Source organism: Apodemus sylvaticus, chromosome 1, assembly GCF_947179515.1.
Source record: "Apodemus sylvaticus chromosome 1, mApoSyl1.1, whole genome shotgun sequence".
Lineage (NCBI taxonomy): Eukaryota > Metazoa > Chordata > Mammalia > Rodentia > Muridae > Apodemus > Apodemus sylvaticus.
The window spans coordinates 189,585,598-189,608,157 of record NC_067472.1 but is presented as its reverse complement, the minus strand read 5'-3'; the positions used below and the strand labels follow the sequence as shown (position 1 = coordinate 189,608,157).

Here is a 22,560-nt window from a genome sequence, read left to right as displayed (position 1 = left end):
GAAGAGGAAACTGAGGCAGAATCTGGGAAGACCTCGATTCCTGCTGGATCTTCCTTCCCTGCCTTGGCTCCCAGGTGCCTTACTGTCTTTAATGAGGCAGTCCACAGCACTCTGCTCTGCCCTGTGCTGCAACACGCAATGCACTTGAGTGCGTCGTGGGGGCGCTCTAGAGTCCCCACTTAGCCTTTGCCTTCTGAGTTTCATCTCTATGAGGCAAGGCCAATGGGGTCTCACAGTCCTATGGGTGACGATGTCTGAAGATGGAGGAGAAATGGGAGTTTATCAAATAGAAGGCAGAGGCCTACGGTCCCCAGAAGTCAAGCTTGTGGCAATGTGGGTGGCATACATACACCGCGGAGTTGTTTTCCCCTGAGACACGCTCTCATGTAGCCCAGGCTAGTCTCAGACTTGCTGTATGGCCAGGGCTAACCTTGAACTTCTGATCCCTCTGCCTCTAACTCTCAAGAGCAGGGATAGCAGGGACATGACACCATTGTCGATTTACTTTGTGCTGGGGTGGAGTCCAGGGTTTCAGACAGGCATGAGTGCTTACTGTCAAAGTAAGAGGACCTGAGTTCAAATCCCTAGTATCCCAGAAGACCCAGCATTTGTCGGTGAAATCGGGTGAATGTTAGGAGTCGGGGCTAGATAGCCTAGTGGGTATATGTCAGCACACATCACACTCATAAATATGTAAGAAGTCATTGCATTAGTAGTCATGTTATATGTTGCTAAACTTAAAAGAACAAGAAAGAAATGGTATTTGCAAAAAAAAAAAGCCAACAAGCAAACAAAATCAGGATCACTATATTAAATAAAATAGGACTGATTCAGAAACACAGAGATTTCATATGTCCTCTCATGTGTTAGAACACACACACACACGTGCACACACACACGTGCACACACATAAATACGTATGACTTGAAGGAAGAAAGGGACTCTTTGGGAAGAAGAAGGGACTTCAAAAGAAGAAAGAGGGGACAGGAGGGAAGTGGATCTCATAGCATGTGATGAGGAAATTCCCTTACGCACCCAGTGTCCCACACAATGACTATACAGTAATGACAGATGACAAAGGGATGCGATCAGAAAGAAGCACTCTCTGTCAGAGCCAACGCTGCCGGGCACCACCGCACCGGCACAGGCACAGAATCCCAGCGGAGAGAGCGCCTTGCACCCCGACATTCTTCCCACTCACCCCTCATGTCCCACACAGACAGGCTGGCCTGGGCCAGGATCATGGTTTTGGTTGTGTTTTTATTACATTTACTTACTCTGTGGGCATGTGCACATGATGGCTACAGGTGAGGCTCAGAGGACGACTTGGGTGGAGGCTCTCTTTCCACCACATGGGTTTTGGGGATAGAACTTAGACCAGTAGGGGTGACGCCCACTTAGCCACCTCACCCATCCCTGGTCCAGAGTCATTTAATCCATCTCCCAATGGCGTCCTGTCCCCTGGGCCCCAGTCTCTCCTCTGTCCTCACCCTTCCAGCCTCTGGAGAGTCTCAAGTGCACACACTGGGGTGAGTGATGCTCATGGCCACAGTGGCGAGCCTCCAATGATGGCTTCCTTTTGCTAGGAGGCTGCAGTAGAGGGTTCAGCCTTGTTCGCCACACTCGACTCACCTAACTGAAGACTGCAGTCCTCACGCACATTTATGGGCCCGATTGTCTGGGTGCCGTTGAGCAGGTTGCAGTCTGACTGGGACTGGGACGCGCATCCCTGCACCTTCAGATCAGAGATGATCCCTCCTAGGATAGGAGGAGAGCAGAGAGACAGAGATGCTGGCACACACAGACCATGCGAGCCTCCGAGGCTAGCCCAGCTCTGGGAGGCTGGCTGGCGCCACACTCCTTGAGGCTCACTATGTTCAGGGCCCCGGGGTTCCCGTGTCTAAGCTTACCTCCCCTGAGGCTGAGGACTCCACTGTAGCAGTGAGTGCTGCCTGCAGGGCACACCTGCTCCGGTCCGTCCTGTGGACAGTCATCTTTAGAAAGGCAGAAGGGGCAGCTCAGGTTTCCTGGACCTGGGAGATGACAGACACAGTGAGGGGCGGCGGGAGGGCCTTGGTGGTCCTCAGAATGAAGTTACCTAGTGCTCTCTGGATCTCATGAGGGCACAAGGACAAGAATACTGCATCTTAAGTGGGCACCATTCCTGAAGGCAAGAAAGAACTGTTGAGTCCTCAGGGCTGATGCCAGAGCCTGCGGCCGGCCATTTCTTATCTGTGTGGCTGGGTAGACATATGGACTTGATCAAGGACAGTAGGAAGAGCTCTGGAAGGTACCAGTGACTTCAGAGTCTATTAATGTCCAAGGAGGACAAGGTGCCAATATTCCAGAGAAGTATTCCTCATACTCTGCTTATCAGATGCCAGGGAAAAACAGTGGGAAATTACAGGCCAGTAACCGTTCGGGAGGAGAAATATGACAAATCCAAAGAAGACATCCCTGAACCACCCCAGCGTAGAGAAAAGGGCTATTCAGGATGCACAGGGTCAGGCGATGGCCAGAGTCTGAGGTGATTTAGCCTCAGAAAAGCCACCCCATGGTCTTTAAAAAAAAGGGGGTGGTGGTGGCTGGAGAGATGGCTCAGTGGTTAAGAGCATTGACTGCTCTTCCAGAGGTCCTGAGTTCAATTCCCAGCAACCACATGGTGGCTCACAACCATCTATAATGAGATCTGACTCCCTCTTCTGGTGTGTCTGAAGACAGCAACAGGGTACTCACATGCATAAAATAAATCAATAAGTCTTTTTTTTTTTTAAAGCCACCCCATGGGCTGGGAAGAGGTTTTGTTAGCAACGTGCTTGTCCTTTGGCTTCCATACATCTACATGTATGCACGTGTTTGTGTGTGTGCGCACATGTATGCATTCCCAGCCCCATCTCTGTTCCAGGACTATGAGACAAATGGACTAGGGAGTTTAGATGTGTAGATTACAGGGCGTACGGGAAGAGAAAAGAACAGATGGAGTTGGAGAGGGAAGGGAGGGAGTCTGGGAGGAGCAAGAAGTCCAGGGTGGGACAGACCCGGTAGAAAAGAGCCTGCGAGCCAGCAGGGGACTCCCTGTAAGTGAACAGCCCTTTGTGCTCTCTTTAGAACCACAGCTCAGTCCTTCCTTCTGCCAGCCCCGCTCGCACTCGTGCGGCCCCACCTCCCTCTAGCACCTGTGACAGGTGGTGGGACCCAGAGAGGATGAGTGGAGGACAGGTCATTGCAGAAGTCCCATTGGCGGCACACGTGGGTATAAGACACGATGGAGAAGCTGGGGTCTAGCCTGTGCCGAGTGATTCGGGGCTTGTGGTCTTCATTCGCCGTGCAGCCTTTGGTGAGCACCAGGTTCACCTCAGGTCCTGGAAGGAGAGCGGGAGACTTGGAGGGTGGGGCTGAGGTGCCTCAGGGGGTGGGGCGGGCTGCTGCTGGTGAGATGGTGGGCGGGGCCTAGGGCGTGGCTTCAGGGATTCCAGGCGGGTAGGCGGGGCCTGGACCTGAGGGGCGGGTCTCACACCGAGGCTTTCTTCTCACCATTCTGTATGAGCAGGACAGTTTCCTGGCACCCCTCGCCAATATTACAGGTCTGCCAGGTGGTTGTCCAGTCCAGGGGCAACGACGACACTTTCCTTAGGCCTTCTGCATAGCCACTCCTGCATTCTAGTGCCTGAGTGCCTGGGATGGGAGGAGCAAACCTATAATAGAGGGTCTTTCAGCCTGATTCCCACCAGCTAGCCGCCCTAAGCCGCCTCCGTGCCACGTGAAGCAGTGACACCCAGCTCAACTCAGCTGACGATGACGTGGGCAAACAGATTACAGCTCAAACAATGCCGACATATTGACAAGCTTGCCCATGTGAGTTCGATCCCCAGAACTCACTCCTCTTACGTCCACTCGCCCAGTGCGGGCATGTGTGTGCACACTAACACACACACACATACACACACATACACATACACAAGCAAATAAGTAAATATAAATAAAATATTTATATTTCATATGCACTAAAATATAAATAAAACAGGAACATGTGATGAATCCTCTAAAATTTGTGTGTGTGCATCCATGTGTGTGCACGCGTAGATGTATGTGTCTGTGTGAGTGTGCAGGTGTGTGATATCATGTGTGTGTGCTTGGGGGGGGGTGCGATCGCCTGCAGATGTGTGAGCATTCATGTGTGTGTGCTGGTGTGTGTGTGCAGGTATGTGAGCATTTATATGTGTGTGTTGGTGTGTGTGTGCATGTGTGTGCAGGTTTATGAGTGTGTGTGCTGGTGTGTGTGTGTGTGCAGGTGTGTGAGCGTTCATGTGTGTGTGCTGGTGTGTGCATGTGTGTGCAGGTATGTGAGTATTCATGTATGTATGCATGTCGAGGCCAGAGGTTGATGCTGGGTATCTTCCACCTTATCTTCTGAGATGGATACTCTGCCTGAACCCAGACTTCATCTACCCAACAGCCGGCGGGCTCCCCCGCCCCAGCCTCAGGGCCAGGGTTCTGGGTGTGTGCTGTCATGCTCAGTTTGACATGACTGCTAGGGTTTCAAACTCATGCTGTGTGGCAAATACTTTCCCTGCTGAGACGCCTCCCCACCCCCTTTACACACTCTCCCCGATGCTCTGCGGGTTCCGGTGACACAGAGATATTAGGAAATTGAGACGGGGTGGGGAGGGCAGGTCAAACCACGCGCCCAGGGAAGCTACGACTCCTAATCCATTTTCCATCCTCAGGATAGATTCTCTTCCCTTGAACCCTTGTAAGAACCTTGACGGCCACCTCAGTCCACCAAGCGGTCCACAAGTGCCACTGTGGCTGTGTGTGAGTCAAGCAGGTGCCATTGTGCCTGTGTGTGAGTGGCCAAGTGGGGACACTCTCACCCCCACCCCCCACTCCCCATCCCCCACTCACCACCCCCCACTCCCCACTCCTAACCCCATCCCCAACCTCACCCCCCACTCACCACCCCCAATCCCCCATCCCCCACCCCCACCTCCCCTTAACTCTTGCATTGTCTGTCATGGCCTTGGGCCTCCTGACTCTAGTCCCTGATTTATGGTTCCCAGCGAGGCTGCTGGGTATCATAGCTAAGGATGGGAGACAGAGATGGAGAGACTGGAGGTTCAAAAGGAACTGTGAGACCCAGGGTGATGCCCGTCGGGTCCCGTGTGGAGAATGAGGACAATCGAGCACTCAAGATCATGTACCTGGCACTTTCCCACTGTGCCGAGCCCTCCACAAGCACAGCCTACTTGTTTCAGAGTTATTTAAAGCTCCCTACAAGGCCTTTGTCTCCTGGTGGCCTCGCGCTCTCTCTCTCTCTCTCTCTCTCTCTCTCTCTCTCTCTCTCTCTCTCTCTCTCTCTCTCTCTTCCCCCTTTACCCAAACACCTTTCAACGTTGCTGCCGTAGCCTCCCTGGGGAATCTCCTCCCTTGCGTGCACACATCTGAGTGGGTGTCCTTCCTTTAAACGTCTGGGTCGGCTGGGCATGATTGATGGTTTAGGGTGTCCTACACCCCATAGGATCATCTTGACCCAGGCTGTGGTGCCAGGGATTGCCTTCTTTTCCTGTGAGAAACTCACCTGAGTGGGAACCACAGTCCTCACGCACATCTATGGGTCCAATTGCCTGGGTGCCACTGAACAGTTCACAGCCCGGCTGTGGCGAGCAGCCCTGCACTCTCAAATTGGTGGCCATGGCCCCTAGGAAGAAAGGAGATGGGGAGAGACTCACAAAGACATTCACGCAAGAAGTCATACAAGCCTCAGAAGCAAGCCCTGCTGCCCGAGGCTAGCCCTACTCCCTGCCTCAGTTTACCCTCATTTCCCAGACACCAGATCTCAACTTCCAGTTTTCTTCACCCACACGTCCAGCGTCCCCCTGTCCGCGCTTACCTCCCCGGAGCCTGAGGACTCCATTGTAGCAGTGTGTGCCTGCAGGGCAGACCAGTTCTGGTGCATTCTCACAGCCACGGGTTGAAAGGCAGTGTGGGCAGCGCAGGGTCCCTGGCACTGGAAGTGACAGATTCAGTGAGGGTCAGTGAGAGGTTTCTGGATTTGGTTCAGAGAACCCCCAACTCATTCCCCCCACCCCCAGTATGCCCCAGTCTCTCTGTGTAGGCCCAGATGGAGGGAATTTGAGCTACGGCCTCGTAGGAGAGCAAAGGTAGAGAGAGGGCTGGGGAGGCCCTGGGGCCCAGAGCACTGTTTTCCCAGGTGAAGATTTATGAACTGCACAGAGACAAGGAAGAATGGGGTTGTCCCAAAGGGACCACTGGCTTTACAACCAACTTCTTATAAAAGCAAGATTGATTTGTATTCTTTGTAGTTACGTGTATTTGTGTGTGGGCGGAGACTGAGTTCACATGTGTGTGTAGGTGTGTGTGTAGGTGCCCACACTCCATGTCCTTGGGGACTACAGTTACAGGAAGTTGTGAGCCACGCAAGGTGGGTGCTGGGAACTGAACTTGGGTCCTTTCTTAACTGCCGAGCCATCTCTTCCCCCACTCACCCCCACTGACTCCCAACTACTATGAAGTGACTAAGGGAAAGACAGCTGTCCTCTTCTAACGCTACTTCAGAATAGAGAGATGCAAAGCAGTGTCTTGAACTATTTCTAACGCCAAGCAATGGAAAGGGAATGTTCTAGGCTAATATTCAATAGGAAGAAGAAATGCAAAACGCACTAAATGTGACACCAGGGACCCAAATCAGCCTCAGAGAAAGCGGAAAGAGCAGGCCGGGAACACGGCCTCTCTGAGACAGTCCAGATCAGAAAGCATACCCAGTCTCCGGTTTCAGAATTATTAAAGAGACCAGGGGTATTAATGAGGTTCATAAAGACAAGACCGGCATGACGGGGAGGAGTATGCAGGAAGGAACCACAGAAATGATGCGCAGCGAGGGACCGGGGAGGGGCCTGAAGGATGAGCACGTATTCAAGGTCAAGGTGGAGGGAGCTAACAGACGCCAGCTAGTGGAATTGGTGATGATGATTTTAAACAGCCCCAAGGGTGGTAGAGCCCCCCCCCCCCCGCCTAGAATTCCCCCAGTGAGGGGCTGGGGGCGTGGCTCAGTGGTAGAGCCCCTGCCTAGAATCCTCCAGGGAGGGGCTGGGGGCGTGGCTCAGTGGTAGAGCCCCTGCCTAGAATCCCCAGTGAGGGGCTGGGGGCATGGCTCAGTGGTAGAGCCCCTGCCTAGAATCCTCCAGGGAGGGGCTGGGGGCGTGGCTCAGTGGTAGAGCCCCTGCCTAGAATCCCCCAGTGAGGGGCTGGGAGCGTGGCTCAGTGGTAGAGCCCCTGCCTAGAGTCCCCCAGTGAGGGGCTGGGGGCGTGGCTCAGTGGTAGAGCCCCTGCCTAGAATCCCCCAGTGAGGGGCTGGGGGCGTGGCTCAGTGGTAGAGCCCCTGCCTAGAATCCCCCAGTGAGGGGCTGGAGGCGTGGCTCAGTGGTAGAGCTCCTGCCTAGAATCCCCCAGTGAGGGGCTGGGGGCGTGGCTCAGTGGTAGAGCCCTGCCTAGAATCCCCCAGTGAGGGGCTGGGAGCGTGGCTCAGTGGTAGAGCCCCTGCCTAGAATCCCCCAGTGAGGGGCTGGGGGCGTGGCTCAGTGGTAGAGCCCTGCCTAGAATCCCCCAGTGAGGGGCTGGGAGCGTGGCTCAGTGGTAGAGCTCCTGCCTAGAATCCCCCAGTGAGGGGCTGGGGGCGTGGCTCAGTGGTAGAGCCCTGCCTAGAATCCCCCAGTGAGGGGCTGGGAGCGTGGCTCAGTGGTAGAGCCCCTGCCTAGAATCCCCAGTGAGGGGCTGGGGGCATGGCTCAGTGGTAGAGCTCCTGCCTAGAATCCCCCAGTGAGGGGCTGGGGGCGTGGCTCAGTGGTAGAGCCCCTGCCTAGAATCCCCAGTGAGGGGCTGGGGGCGTGGCTCAGTGGTAGAGCCCTGCCTAGAATCCCCCAGGGAGGGGCTGGGGGCGTGGCTCAGTGGTAGAGCCCCTGCCTAGAATCCCCAGTGAGGGGCTGTGGGCGTGGCTCAGTGGTAGAGCCCCTGCCTAGAATCCCCAGTGAGGGGCTGGGGGCGTGGCTCAGTGGTAGAGCCCTGCCTAGAATCCCCCAGGGAGGGGCTGGGGGCGTGGCTCAGTGGTAGAGCCCCTGCCTAGCATCCCCAGTGAGGGGCTGGGGGCGTGGCTCAGTGGAATAGAGCAGTTAACTGATGTTACAAGGCCCTGGATTCTATCTTCAGTACCACCAAAAATAAAAAATTACAATAAAATAAATACTCCCCGTGTTCTTACTTTTACCTCGCAGCCCTGTCTTTCCTCCAGACAGCCCCTTTCCCTTCTCCAGGGATTTGCCTCCCCTGGTACCTGTTTCAGGGGGCGGGATCCAAAGAGTTTCTGTTGTAGACAGGTCATTACAGAAGTCCCTGTCGCGGCACACTTGGAAGTAGGAGACGATGGAGATTCCTGGGCCTGTTCTGTGCCTGGTGAGTTGAGCCTTTTTGTTTATACCCCTAGTACATCCCTTAGTGAGAACCATGTGAAATTCATGTCCTGGCAAGAGAGGGAGGCTGATGGAAGTACAGACCGACTTCTCAAGACCTCCCACGTCCTAGTGGGAGGTGCTTTCCTTGCTGGGGAGGAGCCGATGGGGACAGGAGAGGATGCACCTGCTCATGATGGAGTCCCAGATCCCAGTGCCTGGGGGTGAGTGCTGAGGTCTGTCCCAGGATGTTTGGGGAGGACCTATTTAGAAGAGTAGAGTTTCTTCTCACCGTTTTGTATTAGCATGACTGTTTCGTAACACCCCTCGCCAACCTCACAGGTCTTCCAGCCAGTCGTCCAGGTCAGGTGCAGAGCTGATACATTCCTCACAGTGTCCAAGCTCACGCTGTTGCAATCCAGAGCCTGTGGACCTGGAGAGGGAGATCAAACCCACCTTAGCGGTCCCCCAGCTACAAGTTGGTCCGTTTTGTGGACCATCTCTGATGCTTCCCAAAGCAGGAGTCCTTGGTGTTTATGGCTGGAGGCCTACATCCTTCAAGCTTTTCCATCTAGTTGGGTGAAGCTGGGAAGATGTGGTTCCACTGGTAAAGTGGGTGCTATGGAAGCAAAAGGACCCGAGTCCATCCCTAGCACTCTTGGGAAAGCTGAGTGTGTGCTGGGGCTGGACAGGCGGCTCCTCTGCCGGAGGACCTGAGTTCGGATCCCAGCACCCACAACAGACAGCTCACGACCACCTATAGCACCTGCTCCAGAGCATTGTTCTCTGACCTCTCTGGGAACCTTCACACATAAAAATAAATATTTTTTTGGTTTAAAAAAAGCCGGGTGGTGGTGGCACACGCCTTTAATCCCAGCACCCTGGGAGGCAGAGGCAGGCGGATTTCTGAGTTTGAGGCCAGCCTGGTCTACAGAGTGAGTTCCAGGACAGCCAGGGCTACACAGAGAAACCCTGTCTTGAAAACAACAACAACAACAACAAAAAGAAACAAATCCAAAAAAAAAAAAAAAAAAAACCTCTTCAAAAAGCTGTGTTTATGGCACCTGCCTGCCATCCTCATACTGGGGACGCAAACACTAGATTAGATTCTTGGGTAGATTCTTGGGGCTCACTGACCAGCAAGCCTTACCTAATTGGTAAGTTCCAGACCCTTGGGAGAGCACACCTCAAAGGTGGTATTCCTGAGAGTGATGTCTAAGGTTGACCTCTGACCTCCACACATGTGTGCACATGAACATGTAAGCACACACATGCACCCACTCACATGTGAACATCCCCACATATGCGCCCTCCCACACCCTTGAAAACAAAACACTTCCAGGAGATCTAGGCTTCCTCAGTCTTCACTGTGAAGTAACTCGTAACCCTCACAGAAACGCCAGCGGGTGATTCTGAACTGACTGTTGAGAAATATTACACTGCAATTCCTTTCTTCCTTATCCTTTCTCCTCCTGGCCCAGATTTAGAGAGCCCAGATCTCGTTCAGTGTTGGCTGAGATACCTGCTGCTTTAACTCTGTCCTTTAGTTCTGACTATGACTGCACCCCCTTTCTTCTCTTTCAGCTGTGTGACTCTTACAGACACATTCCCCAGCACTCCAGTCACCCCAAAGAGTCAGTCCCAACCCTCTCTCTCTTACGGTGAGTGACAAAGATCTGGATGTTTTGGGAATGTCTGGTCTCTGTTGGTGGCTTTAAGTGCTCAACGCTTTATAAGGGTCATCTTGCCCTGAGGGTCATCAGCCTTGGTTTCTGACTCACCTAGCTGAAGACCACAGCTTTCGCTCATAGACAAGGTCCCAATTGCCTCGGTGCCATTGAGCAGGTTGCAGCCTGGCTGGGTCATGCAGCCCTGCACCTTGAGATTGGTCCTGATGCCTTCTAGGAAAGGGAGAGAGAAAGAGAGGGAGGGGGAGGGGCAGAGAGAGAGAGAGAGAGAGAGAGAGAGAGAGAGAGAGAGAGAGAGAGAGAGCTGACTTACAACTATCCAAGTCTCAGGCAAATGTAGCTGCAGGAGGCAAGCCCTACTTCTCTTGTAGGTTCTGCACCCAACCTCAGTTTACCCTTGTTCTCCAAGACACTCATATGTCAATCATCTATGCCCAGTCCACTCTTGCAGGGTCCCCGCGTCCGGGCTTACCTCCCCTGAGCCTGAGGACTCCATCGTAGCAGTGTGTGCTGCCTGCAGGGCAGACCTGTTCTGGTGCATTCTCACAGCTGTCATTAGAAAGGCAGAGTGGGCAGCGCAGGGACCCTGGGACTAGAAGTGACAGATTCAGTGAGGGGCAGCGGAAAGGCCCTTGGTTTGGTTCAGATGCTTCCTCCCCACTCAGTCTTCCCAGTGTGGCCTCCTGGGGCTCCCCTCCCACAGGTCCAGCTTCAGGGGAAATCAGGCTGTGATCTAGTTGGGAGGGATCAAGGACAGAGGTGGTGGGGAGAGCAGCAGAGACTCAGGTCAGAACAGAATGGTGCTGGGGCTGAGGAAGGGAAGGATGGAGAAGGGGCTTTTGAGATAGGCACAGACAGAGACCAGGCCAAGGAAAGAAGTGTGTCCCAGAACAAAGCCGTAGTTTTGTCCACAGCTTCTGCTAAAACAATGAAAGAAAACAAATATTGACTAAGCAAGTCCTTCCAGCCCCGACAACAGCAAAGGCCAGGGATAAGGAGACGTTCTCTAGAAACCTGAGGACCTGCTTTCAAGTTTCCAGCACCCGTGCAGGAGAGCAGGTATATTCGCCCACTGATAATCCTAATCCGTAAGAGGCAAGTGGAGAGTTCCAGGACAGCCAGGGCTACACAGAGAAACCCTGTCTAGAAAAAACCAAAAACAAGAGGCAAGTGGATTCCTGAGGCTTGTTGGTCAGTTGGCCTCACCTAATCTGTGAGGCAGCTCCAGGTTCCACCGAGACACCTTGTTTCAAAGACATTAACTGGATGGTGTCTGAGGCCTCTGGCTCCTACACATATTCACACGCATGCATACCCACCCACCCACATGCACCTGCACACACAGAAACACGGGTACACCCACGTCCTCAGACAACATCCGACCACCAACAAAGGCGGAGGGCAGTGCCCCTTATCAAAGAAAACACAGAAAGCCCCGGTGAGAGCCGCCACGGAACTGATCCCAGACACACGGAAGACAGGGCTGTGCGGGAAGGGCTGGGGTGGGCCGGTGGTTTGGCATCTGAAACGGCGGCCAGCTCATGGCTCCAACGCTGTTGTAAAATGCTGACAGGCGTGTTCTTAGGCAGGATGCAGGGAGGAGTGGGTGGGAAGAAGAGAAGGAGTGATTGGAAGAGGAGAGAGAACCAAGTTATAGTCAAGGGTAGGTGGAGTCAGGGTGCTCAGGGTCTGTGAAAGAATAACCCCCCCCCCCGTGGTCATTTCTATCTCACAGCCCCTCCCCTCCCCTCCCCTCCCCCACCATTCTACCTCCCCGAGGCACCTGTGGCTGTCGGTAGGTCCTCAAGGATCTCAGTGCTGCCTGCATCATTGCAGAAGTCACCGTGGCGACACACACGGGTGTAGGAGACGACAGAGAGCCCAGGACCAGTCCTGAGCCAGGTAACCCGCGGCTTTTGGTCCTCAGCCTTAATGCAGCCCTTGATGATCACCAAGTTGATCAGGGGTCCTGGATGGAGGACAGAAGGCAGGTAGAGGTGGGAACGGGAAGGTTAGGGTCCTGGGGCGAGGTTGGGCACCCCGATGTAGGTGAGACACTAGAGAAGAGGGCACTGAGCATGCACAGGTTTCTCCCGTGGCTAAGGAAGAGCTCTTCCCACAGATGCAGGAGGCCTGAGGGCCGTGGAGCAGGTCTCTGCCCTGAGGAGACTTGTTCTTACCGTTGTACAAGAGCGTCACCAAGTCTTGGCAACCCTCGCCGACCTCGCACGTTTTCTCGCCCATTTCCCACTCGAGCGGCAACTCTGCCACATTCCTCACGGTCTGTATTCTGCCTCTCTGGCAGGTCAGAGCTGGCATACCTGGGAGGGGATGAACAGCTCCACTTCAGCTGGTTACCTGACGCCGCTCCCTGGGACAGACACCCCCTTCCTGGGCTGGATTTCTTACGCACGGGGTAACAAGGTCGTGACCCCCAGGAGGGTCAGCACCGGCATAGGATTCATGTCTCTAGTTTGTGGCTGGAGATTTCTCCAGTGCTTTTCAAACAGGAAATGCACCCCCTTTATACCCAGTATATTACCTTGGGTAATAACCCAAGGCAGCCCAGGAAATGGCGAGGGGACCTTGCAATATGTGCCAGGTGGGGGCCCCACCCTTAATCTACTGCATGGAGGACTAGGTGTTTGGATAGCACTCCTGCCCCATGAGATTCACATAAGCAGTCCTGTTGTTTCCTGTCTCAGACCCAGCTCCTTGCACAGTAAGAGCTGCGGATATTCTGAGTCCTGGCCACCCTACAGCCCTGTCCTCTTTAGCGGCCTGTGTGACACCTGTTTCCAAGTACTACAAGGATCCTATTTCTTCATCTCAGGGCTACTTAGCTACCTCCTCGCCCGGTGGAGGAATGACTCAACCCTCTCTGAGGATATTGTGAAGCGCCCCTCGGCCCTTCCTGGCCTCGCCTCTGTTTCCCCACAGGAGATCTATTTTTGCTTGCTTCTTCTGATCTTTCTACCTGCCTTTCTATTGATTCTCTGCCTTCCAGGCTGTTCTGTTGATTCTTGTTCTCAGAAAACAATGGCGGTCCTGGAGTCTTTCCTTCCCTCCCATCTGAGAAGGAACGGAATGAGGCAGTGGCTGTGGGTGATCCACGGAGAAGCAGCATATTTCCTGGGGTGGGGGCTGGAGAGATAACTGCTCAGCGGTAAAGAGCACTGGCTGCTCTTATGAAAACCTCAGGTTCCGTACCCAGCACCCACATCGAGACTCACAATTACGTATAACTCCAGCCCCAGGACATGTGTGTGTGTGTGTGTGTGTGTGTTACAATATAGACCTGAAGTCAAAACATGGATACACAAAAAATGAAAAAAAAATTAAAAAGGATACTTCTTGGCAATGGGAAATGTCCTTGTCTCAAAAGGACTTTTTAAGAAGGTATGCTAGAAAATCAGTTTCTTTGTTTTTTGGTGTTTTTGTTTGTTTGTTTTTGTTTTTGTGGTTGTTTTTGTTTTTGTTTGTTTGTTTGTTTTGAAAAATGACATTCATAAATGGTATCCTGGTTTGGGAGTTAATATACATTCGCTTGCAACACTCAGTTTGTGCAATACTGGGCCTGTAACCCGGGCTTCGTGTAGATCAGAAAAGCACTTTATCAATTGAGCCATATCTCCAGTCCCCCTCCTCCTCCTCCTCCTCCTCCTCCTCCTCCTCCTTCTTCTTCTTCTTCTTCTTCTTCTTCTTCTTCTTCTTCTTCTTCTTCTTCTTCTTCTTCTTCTTCTTCTTCTTCTTTTCTTCTTCTTCTTCTTCTTCTTTTTCTTCTTCTTCTTCTTCTTCTTCTTCCTCTTCCTCCTCCTCCTCCTCCTCCTCCTTTTCCTCTTCCTCTTCCTCCTCTTCCTCTTCCTCCTCTTCTTCCTCCTCCTCCTCTTCCTCCTCATCCCTCCCCCTCCTCTTTCTCCTCCTCCTCCTCTTCCTCTTCTCCTTCCCTTTCCTCCTCCAGTTCATTTTCTAGACAGGGAGACATAATATCTACCTCTCCTGCAAAGGTTCCAATGATAATCCAAGGTTCATATGCACCAAGTTCACCCTCAGGAACCAATGGCTTAATTTAGCCTTTATTAGGCTCCCTGACAGAGCATCAGAGGTCACAGGCAGGAGCACAGGTGGGCAGATGACCCCCACCCCTGCCATGGCCATATACCTGAAGCCCCTCCCTAATCTTCCCAGCCTATGTGCTTCTGGCCTATCCCCAAGGCTGCACACAATTAGGATGGGATTGCGCACACCTCTTGGGAGACTGGCTTGTATACTTGGGTGAGGGCTGCATTACCCTCACTGTTTGCCCCTCCTCCAGCTGCAGGCACTGGCAGGGGTGCCCCCATAATCAGCAAGCCCAGCTGGGTGGCCTTTTACAAGTGGGCACACCTGTTTTACAAGTGTTTTATGAAGACAGCACGCCTGTATAACAGGCGCAAAGACAGCTGCCAGGTCTTTGTCTCTGAGGGTCTGTCCGGAAGCTGGCTGCGGCCAGGGGCTAGCTCAAGGCTTTGGAGGGCAGTTGTATTCAATCTAGAATCAGCTCTAGGTCCTTGGCCCAGAGTCTGGCGGAATTGTTTGCTTTCTTTCCCACTTTCCTGTTGATAGAGGGGCTCGCCAGCTACGAGAAGGCCGATCGTGTTGAAACTTGCACTGGTTATTTTAAGAGACTCCTAAGCACATACGTGGTGCTTTAAACCTTTCTTCCTTAGAGATAACGATGCCAGGAAGCCTTCCCCGGACTCCTTACTGACCTGAAGATGAAGTACTTCCCCTCTGGGTTTTCCCCAGTTTTGATCTTGGCACTGATCACCGTTCTAATCTTCCTGGCTGTGACTGTCCCTGTGTCTATAGTGCCTAAGCAAGGCCCTGTGCACAACCACAATGGAGTGATAAGGATCTCCCATTCCATTCATCTTCAGAACCGCCGAAGGTGTGGTTCTTCTTCCCCTACATCATCATCACCACCACCACCATCATCATTCCCACTGAATGCTGGAGGTTAGACCTAGAGGCTCATGGGTACTTATTAAAGTGCTCTACCACTGAGCTATAGCCCAATTGTACTGGTTTTTAGCAACAGGCTTTGCTTCCCAAATGTTGAATTTGTGGTTAATCTAAGTGCTCTGGGGTAAGGGGACTTTGGAAGGTGGGACAATGGCTTCCCAAGGGTGAAAAAGAGTCCCCAGTTTGATCATTAGCTGCTGACCTGGTAGTTCATACCTGTAATCCAAGCACTCTGGGGCCTGAAGCAGGAGTATCTAAGGTTCAGGGCCAGCCTAGGCATACTAGGGAGACTTGTATCTTAACAAGACGAGAGGACAAAGGACAAAGAGGGGCTGGGGAGACTGCTCAGCGTTAAGAGGACTTGCTATCTTGCAGAGGCCTGAAGTTAAGTTCTTAGCACCCATGTTGGGCAGGTCACAGTTGCCTGTAGCTCCATCTCCTGGGAGGATATCTGGCCCTGTCTTCTGACCTCCAAGGACATCTGCGCGCATGCATCACACACACACACACACACACACACACACACCACATACACACACACACACACACACACACGCATTCACACACAACAATACCCGTAATGTAAAAGACTAGGAAGAAAAGGGGAAGTGACTGCCTGACTCACTGAGCCAGGAAATGGTGGTCGTGGGCGGAAGGCTGGCGTCTAACACCTTTCCCTCTGCTCCAGTGCCCATGTCACTCAAATGAGCCCAGCCAATCTGCTCACCTGCCGTGTGCCCAGGGTTCTCTGGCAAATGGAAGTTATGTACTTGGAGTGACTTACATTTGGGTCAAAGGATCGCATCTGATAAAGAAGGGAACTGGGACTGGGAAGACGGTTGTCAGTCCAGTGCTTGGCAGGAGAGCGTGAGGATCTAATTGATGCCCAGAACCCATGCCGAAAAAGCCAGACATGGGGATGTGTGCTTTAATGCCAGCACTGGGGAGGCGGATGCAGAAGGACTCTGGGGCTCTCTCGACAGCCAGCCTAACCTCATCCGCAAGCTCCAGGTCCCAGTGAGAGACTCTGTCTCAAAACACAAAACCTATCAGGGAGAGAATGGGAGGGTTCCCAGAGGTGTGTTTTGCAAGCGTGAAAATCCCCAGTCCTCACGTGAATGCCAGGCTGGAGGTCCTACTGGAGAAGCACTCAGGAGAAAGTGAAGGCTGCAACTCCAGAAGCTTCTTCAAAGAGAGTTTCTCAGTATCTGCTACGGCTACGGCTGAGCGTGGTTATGCGTTTCCTTATTCTCAGCCACCAGTCCTTACTGAAGCAGGAGGATTGCTGTGAGTTTGAGGCTAACCTTGGCTGCACAACAAGTACCAGGACAACTAGGGTTCTCCAGAAAGACAGACCCTGTTTCAAAACTAACAAAACAGCAAACTTGGCAAATGAACAGTTGGGAGACCAGGAAGTAACAACGTCTGTTAGTCTCGGTGCCGCTCAGTGCCTGGTCCACAGTAGAAACTTGTGACTCAATACTGGAACCAAAATGTAAGCAGGAAATGACCTGGGCTGGGGAGAGGGCTGGGGGAAAAGCTGACTTCTACGAAAGCTCAACGATTCAAGTTTAATCCCTAGCACCCATGTAGAAAGACAGACATGGAGGCAGGAGGATGACTAGGACTTCTTGGCCACCAGTCTGGCTCTGAGATACTTTGTCTCTATGTAACCTTCCTCTGGCCTCTGTACACAGATGCGTGTCCCCCAATGTGAGTGTGCATATATCACACAGACTTCACACATACAAACACACACACATACACACATTTCACATGCACATGCCTCACATACATTCACACACACACACTGCATACACACACACACACACACACACACACACACACACACACCTCACACACATATCCATACACCATACACATGCACACACCACGTGAGAGAGACAGAGAGAGACAGACAGACAGACAGACAGAGAGAAAGGAGCAGTTTGCACACTTCCTGGACACAGAACATGTTAGTATATTTTGTCACAGGCGGCAGAGTCATGACCTCAAGGATACTTTGAAACATGTTTCTGCAAGTTACTGGGGGCCTCCCTGGGATGTTTGTGCTGTTTGTATTTATAAAGATAAATGAAATTAAACACCAAAGTACTTTCTCTCAAGGCAAAAATCCCAAATTTCCTTTCATTCTCAAAATGAAACAGTATCATCATCATCATTGTTTTTCTTTCTAAAAAAGAGCTAGAGGTATAGACGGGGACAGAGGGCTTGCCTGGAGTCTACTCATGAGAGTGCTTGCTTAGCGTGCAGAAGACTTCTAGGGACACCCCCTGGGTTAAAAGGGAAACAAGCAAGCAAACCAAAAATGGGGCCACCAAAATGGTTCAGTGGGTAAAGGTGGTTGTCACCAAGCTCGAAAGCCTGAGTTCGATCCCTGGGACCCACGTGTGGAATGCAACAACAGATTCTTATGAGTTGTCCTCCACAGCACACGCACGCCTGAACACATGCCTGAAAAACACAAATAAATGAAAATACAATTTAAGTCTGCTTCTGAAAGAAAGAAAACAGAAAAAAAAGAAAAAGACGGTCTTCCCTTGGCTCAGTGGGATCTGGCACCATTCGGCGAGACTGGAGTCAGGCTGGGCACGGCGAGGATGCAGAAGGCAGCTGGCGGTCTTAGATTTTCAGTCCCCAGTTCTATGGCAGTTTGCCTAGCCTGTGGTATTTTAACAGCCAGAGGAAGCTAACACAGCCAGATGACCGTGGAAGCCCGCCATGGGAGCTGGCATCATCTGTCCCCAGGTCAGAGCACCCACAACAATGGCATTGCCTCTGAGTGATGAGGCAGGACTTCCAACCCAAGTCTGTCTGGATATGGAAAAGCCACGCCATTTCCAAAGAACTTGAAGCTCGTAGGGGCAGAGGGAATCATCTTGGGAAGGCTAAGAGACATGGTGTCAGTCCTCAGTGCGACTCTGGGGTGGCCAGATGGTAGCCTTGACAGTCAATCTTGGGGTGCTCTCCTCCTCGTACCCAGGGCGCCTCTTTAGCCGTCTCCCAGAAGTGTAGCCTGGATGAGCTCTGAGGCAGCAGCTTTTGAGGACGACGCAGTGTGACTAAAGGTGGCCATGCGCACCTCTCTGTTCCCGTTTATATTTCTATTCTCATCAAACAAGTCCTTAGTCATTCAGCTCAGCCTAAGTCCCCAGCGAGGGGGACGCGGGGCCACGCTTGGGCTCCCAGAGTTCTGCCTTCTGGAAAGGATTTCCCGACATCTCTCATTCCAGCCTCCTCTGGGCGGGAGCCTAACATGACTGCCATCCATGTGTGCCTGTAGAAGGGGTAGAGGAAGGAGCATCAGGAATGGCTGCCACAGACTCTGAGACGCGTGCCAGGCATCACCTGAGCCCTCCGGGCTGTCAGAGTCTGATCCCCTAGCGTCTTTCCCCTTGGAGATAGAGTCTGCTGCGTGCACACAATGCCAGGGTTTGTGTTCAGGACAAGTCATGATGCCCTTGGTGTCTTGTAGTCTGTGATGCTGATCCCACCAGGCCCAGGCACAGCCAGGAACTGCTTTCCAGATGAACTGGTCTTTCAGGGGGCATAGATTTTTCTCTAAAACCCACAGGTCAGCCCTGTGACTCTCCTGGAGCTTCTAAGAGGCACTGCTAAAAATGGGCTGTGTTTCCCATATGCGTGACCCCACCCCTAGCCCACACTGTCTTACTATGCATCCCAGGTCAGCCCCCAGCTTCAGATCCTCCTGCCTCAGTCTTCCACAGCTGGGCTAACAGGAGTGTGTTAGCATAGGTGTCTGTCCACCACTGGTTTCTAAACACACTCAGTCAAGTGTTAGTTACAAGAATACTTCACAGTCCCAGTGGGAAGAGATTGACGGGAAGCGCTGAGGTTCATTTCAGTGTAGGTCCAGGGTGATCTGAACAGTTCATCCTCTGTGTAGCCTGCTGTTCTCGCCTGCGTGGTGTCTCTAGTCTGGTGTTGAAGGTGTTTACATTTACCAACTTCTGATTTTACTTCAGGGCCAGCCAGCTCTGATTTCCTCTTGCAGGAAGGCAGAGTTTGCCCCACTGTGCTTGCATAACTAGGTTACAGAATTAGAGGACTCTATTGCAAAGGACCAGCCCATTGCTGAATAAATTAATAAATACTGGGCTATTCTCAGAGGAGAAAATATCAAGGTGTAGTTTTGATTTATTTGCAGAATCATGAACTTGCTTACTAGCTCACACATACACACACTCATACACATACATACACACACATGCACATATACATATACTCACACACATACACACTCATACACATACACACACATATACACACATATACATATGCATACACACATACACACTCATACACTCACACACATAGACACTCACACACACACATATATACATTCATACTCACACAAAACAGGCATACACACTCACACATACACGCACACATATACATACACACTCATATACTCACACACATATACACACTCACACACGTACATACAGTCACACTTACACACAAACACCCCATAATAACATGAGGGACCTAGGGAGCCCTCCCTACTCTCTGGAATAACATCAATAAAGTTTACTACACACACACACACACACACACAAAGAATGTATCATGTTAAATGAGATCATTTGATTTCAGAAAGACAAAAAAACCATATGCCCTTCTTGTATGTGGATCCTAGCTCTAATGTATGCGTGCACACATGTAATTAAGTATGTGGACATGCAGAACAACATTTAGGAAGGAGAACATGACGGGGTTTCATTTGGTTTGGGGAAGACAGGGTTTCTCTGTGTAGCCCTGGCTGTCCTGGAACTCACTCTGTAGACCAGGCTGGCCTCGAACTCACAGAGATCTGCCTGCCTCTGCCTCCTGAGTGCTGGGGTAAAGGCATGCACCACCACTTGGCAATGACTGGGTAAATTTAAAGAGACAAACACTCCCTAATGATCTCACACACATGCTGTACTGTGTGCAGATCCTTTGAATGCTCTCTCTGGTGTAACCGGCTTTGACATAAAATAGGTCCTTAGCAAGCAGTGTCCACATGGGACTCCATGACAGGCTGCTACCTTATTGGATTTGAAATTCTGTTTTTCATCATTTGAACGTTCCTGTACAGTGTAGTTCTTGTAAGTACCACCACATTATTAGGGCACATTATTCTTTAAACAAGAATTTCAGCTATAAAAATTATACAGTGAAGACACTCAGAAGTGTGCTTAAATAGTCATAATTATGAATGTTTCAAAAATTCCAAGGAATGCCGACTTACTGCAACTGAATCTCAAATACACGAGGAATTACACTGAGGAGGCTTCTGTTTTTTTCAATGTGACAATTCTAAAATGTGTTATTGTTGGTGAATTAATGTATTTTGCTTTAGTATTTAAAAGTCAGAATAAAACAATTTTGGAGAAAGCAAAGTTCTAGGATATCCCTGCCCCTGAACAAGATGCTCAAATAAGTTACTAGGCACACGGGAAAGGGAGTTCAATGTCATTTGCCGCGGTGGCCCAGTGAACCCTGTAAAATAATATTTTAAAGACAGAGGCAAGAAATGTCTCCTGGGAAAAGCAGAACACCTTGTAAATTCAGAAGCTGAAAATCTCACTTGGCAATTTACTATATTTCTGGAACTCTCCTTCCTAGTGGCCGGAACTAAGAAATACCGAGCATATTAAGATGTAAAAGAATCCATCTTGTAGCCAAAAAATTCTGCAACGCTTTGCTCCAATCATTTATGTAATTACATTCACCTCCCAACAGGATATATTATAGTATGGTTCCAAATATGGTAGAAAAAGCATTTTTAGCAGGCAGTAGAAGTTTCCAGGAACTCTAAGTCACAGGTTCTTTTTTTTTTTTTTAAGTCATTCCCTGCAGGGCAGGTGGATTTTGAAACAATAGGCCCAGACTGAGGATATTTACATCTGAAGAACCTTATACAAAGTCCTCACCTTACAAGTGGGTGTTGGGCAAGATAGTAAGGATTTACATTTGAGTTGATGTGTAGCAAAAAGCTACCTCTCCCATCCCAGAGGCCAGGCTTTTTGTCTTGCAACCTAATTGGATATCTCAGGGACTTCGCAGCAAACAAGTTAATCCTGTACTGCCTTTAACTCTTGACCTTGCTTGCTATGCAGACAGGCTATCTCTACCCAGGCCCACCAGGATAGCAATGGAAGTTTATGAGGAACTACTTTTGTGTTGCAGACCCAACCTAGGGAGTCTCTGGGCAAAACAACATTTTTAGCTTATCCAGGTGCGGTTCAGTAGATACTTTTTACTCAGAGAGACACTCTGTGTGGTTAGTTAGTTCACCAGGCTGGGGGCTAGAGGCTGTTACCAGAACTGATCACCAGGGATCTTGGGGGGCCTATGGCGGCCCTGGGCGTGGCACAGAGAAGAATGCAATGGGCAGACTAGGCAGAAGTGCTCTTGGAGGACAGCGTGGGCCAGGTGGCTTCCCAAGCTCTGCAATGCCACCATCTTGGCCGGGAAGCTAGGCACGGGAACCGTCCTTCCTCAGCTTCCAGGCTAGCACGACACCAGGGCCAAGATGGAAAAGCAGTTTAACTGCATGCGCCCTGGACTTTGGGTAAACACCCTGCAGTGCCTGAGGAAACCTAGCCTTTTACAGATGAACGTGGTGCTTAATTTGAGATGTTAACTTGACTGGACTAGGAGATTCCCAGAAATAAACATTCAGATTCAAGCTGCTTCTGGGTGTGGCTGTGTCTGTTTGTCATCTCGCCGGGCCTGTTTCCTCTCCTGATAGCCAGAATTCCCCCTCGGATTTAGTTCCCTGCTGGGACCGTTGTTGGGGTTTTGTGTAAGCTCCACCCCACACCTACCTGGCAATAGCCAGGTATGCCCCGCCCCAGAGATCTGGCCCACTATAAGAGGGGCTACTTGCCCCTCCTCTCTCTCTTTGCTCTCCGCTCTCCCACATACTCTCACCTCTCTACCCCTGGGGCTCTCCCCCCTCCTCCATGTGGTCATGGCCGGCCTCCACTGTCTCTCCCTCTCTCTCTCTCTCTCTCCCCCTCCCTCTCTCTCTCTCTCTCTCTCTCTCTCCCTCTGTCTCTCTCTACCACTAACTCCCATCCCCTATTCTGAATAAACTCTATTCTATACCATGTCTGTGTGTGTGTGGTCCCTTAGGGGCAGAGGTGCCCAGGCAAGGGCCCGCCTGGACACCTTCCCCCATGCCGCCTAGCCACACTCACCTAACTCACCTATATTCTCACCTAACCCCTATACTCCCCCCTACTTCATCATCCTGCTGAATACTTCATCATCCTTCAACCATCCCTTGCAGTCATTCGTCATCTTCAACTGCAGATCAAAATGGCGGCGAGTCTCACTTCGCTGCTATAATAGTCTCTAGCAAAAAGCTGAGG

General features: G+C 51.4%; 1 protein-coding gene across 2 annotated transcripts in view; it reads right to left on the bottom strand.

Annotated features, from left to right (window-relative positions):
- Window positions 1-22,560, bottom strand: part of LOC127673530 (CD177 antigen-like) — a 64,474-nt gene that overhangs the window by 9,322 nt on the left and 32,592 nt on the right. The window contains exons 1-13 of one of the 2 annotated variants that reach the window (XM_052169205.1): window positions 12,564-12,677; window positions 12,331-12,471; window positions 11,934-12,119; window positions 10,623-10,742; window positions 10,244-10,363; window positions 8,755-8,895; window positions 8,348-8,533; window positions 5,891-6,007; window positions 5,579-5,698; window positions 3,535-3,675; window positions 3,177-3,362; window positions 1,911-2,033; window positions 1,633-1,758 (exon numbers count right to left, since the gene is read on the bottom strand). In XM_052169205.1, coding sequence (XP_052025165.1) covers window positions 1,633-1,758; window positions 1,911-2,033; window positions 3,177-3,362; window positions 3,535-3,675; window positions 5,579-5,698; window positions 5,891-6,007; window positions 8,348-8,533; window positions 8,755-8,895; window positions 10,244-10,363; window positions 10,623-10,742; window positions 11,934-12,119; window positions 12,331-12,471; window positions 12,564-12,615 — 1,759 coding nt within the window. In that variant the 5' untranslated portion in view covers window positions 12,616-12,677. Of the gene's footprint in view, window positions 1-1,632; window positions 1,759-1,910; window positions 2,034-3,176; window positions 3,363-3,534; window positions 3,676-5,578; window positions 5,699-5,890; window positions 6,008-8,347; window positions 8,534-8,754; window positions 8,896-10,243; window positions 10,364-10,622; window positions 10,743-11,933; window positions 12,120-12,330; window positions 12,472-12,563; window positions 12,678-22,560 lie in introns of those variants that run through there. The other variant, XM_052169200.1, reaches the window with a different exon arrangement.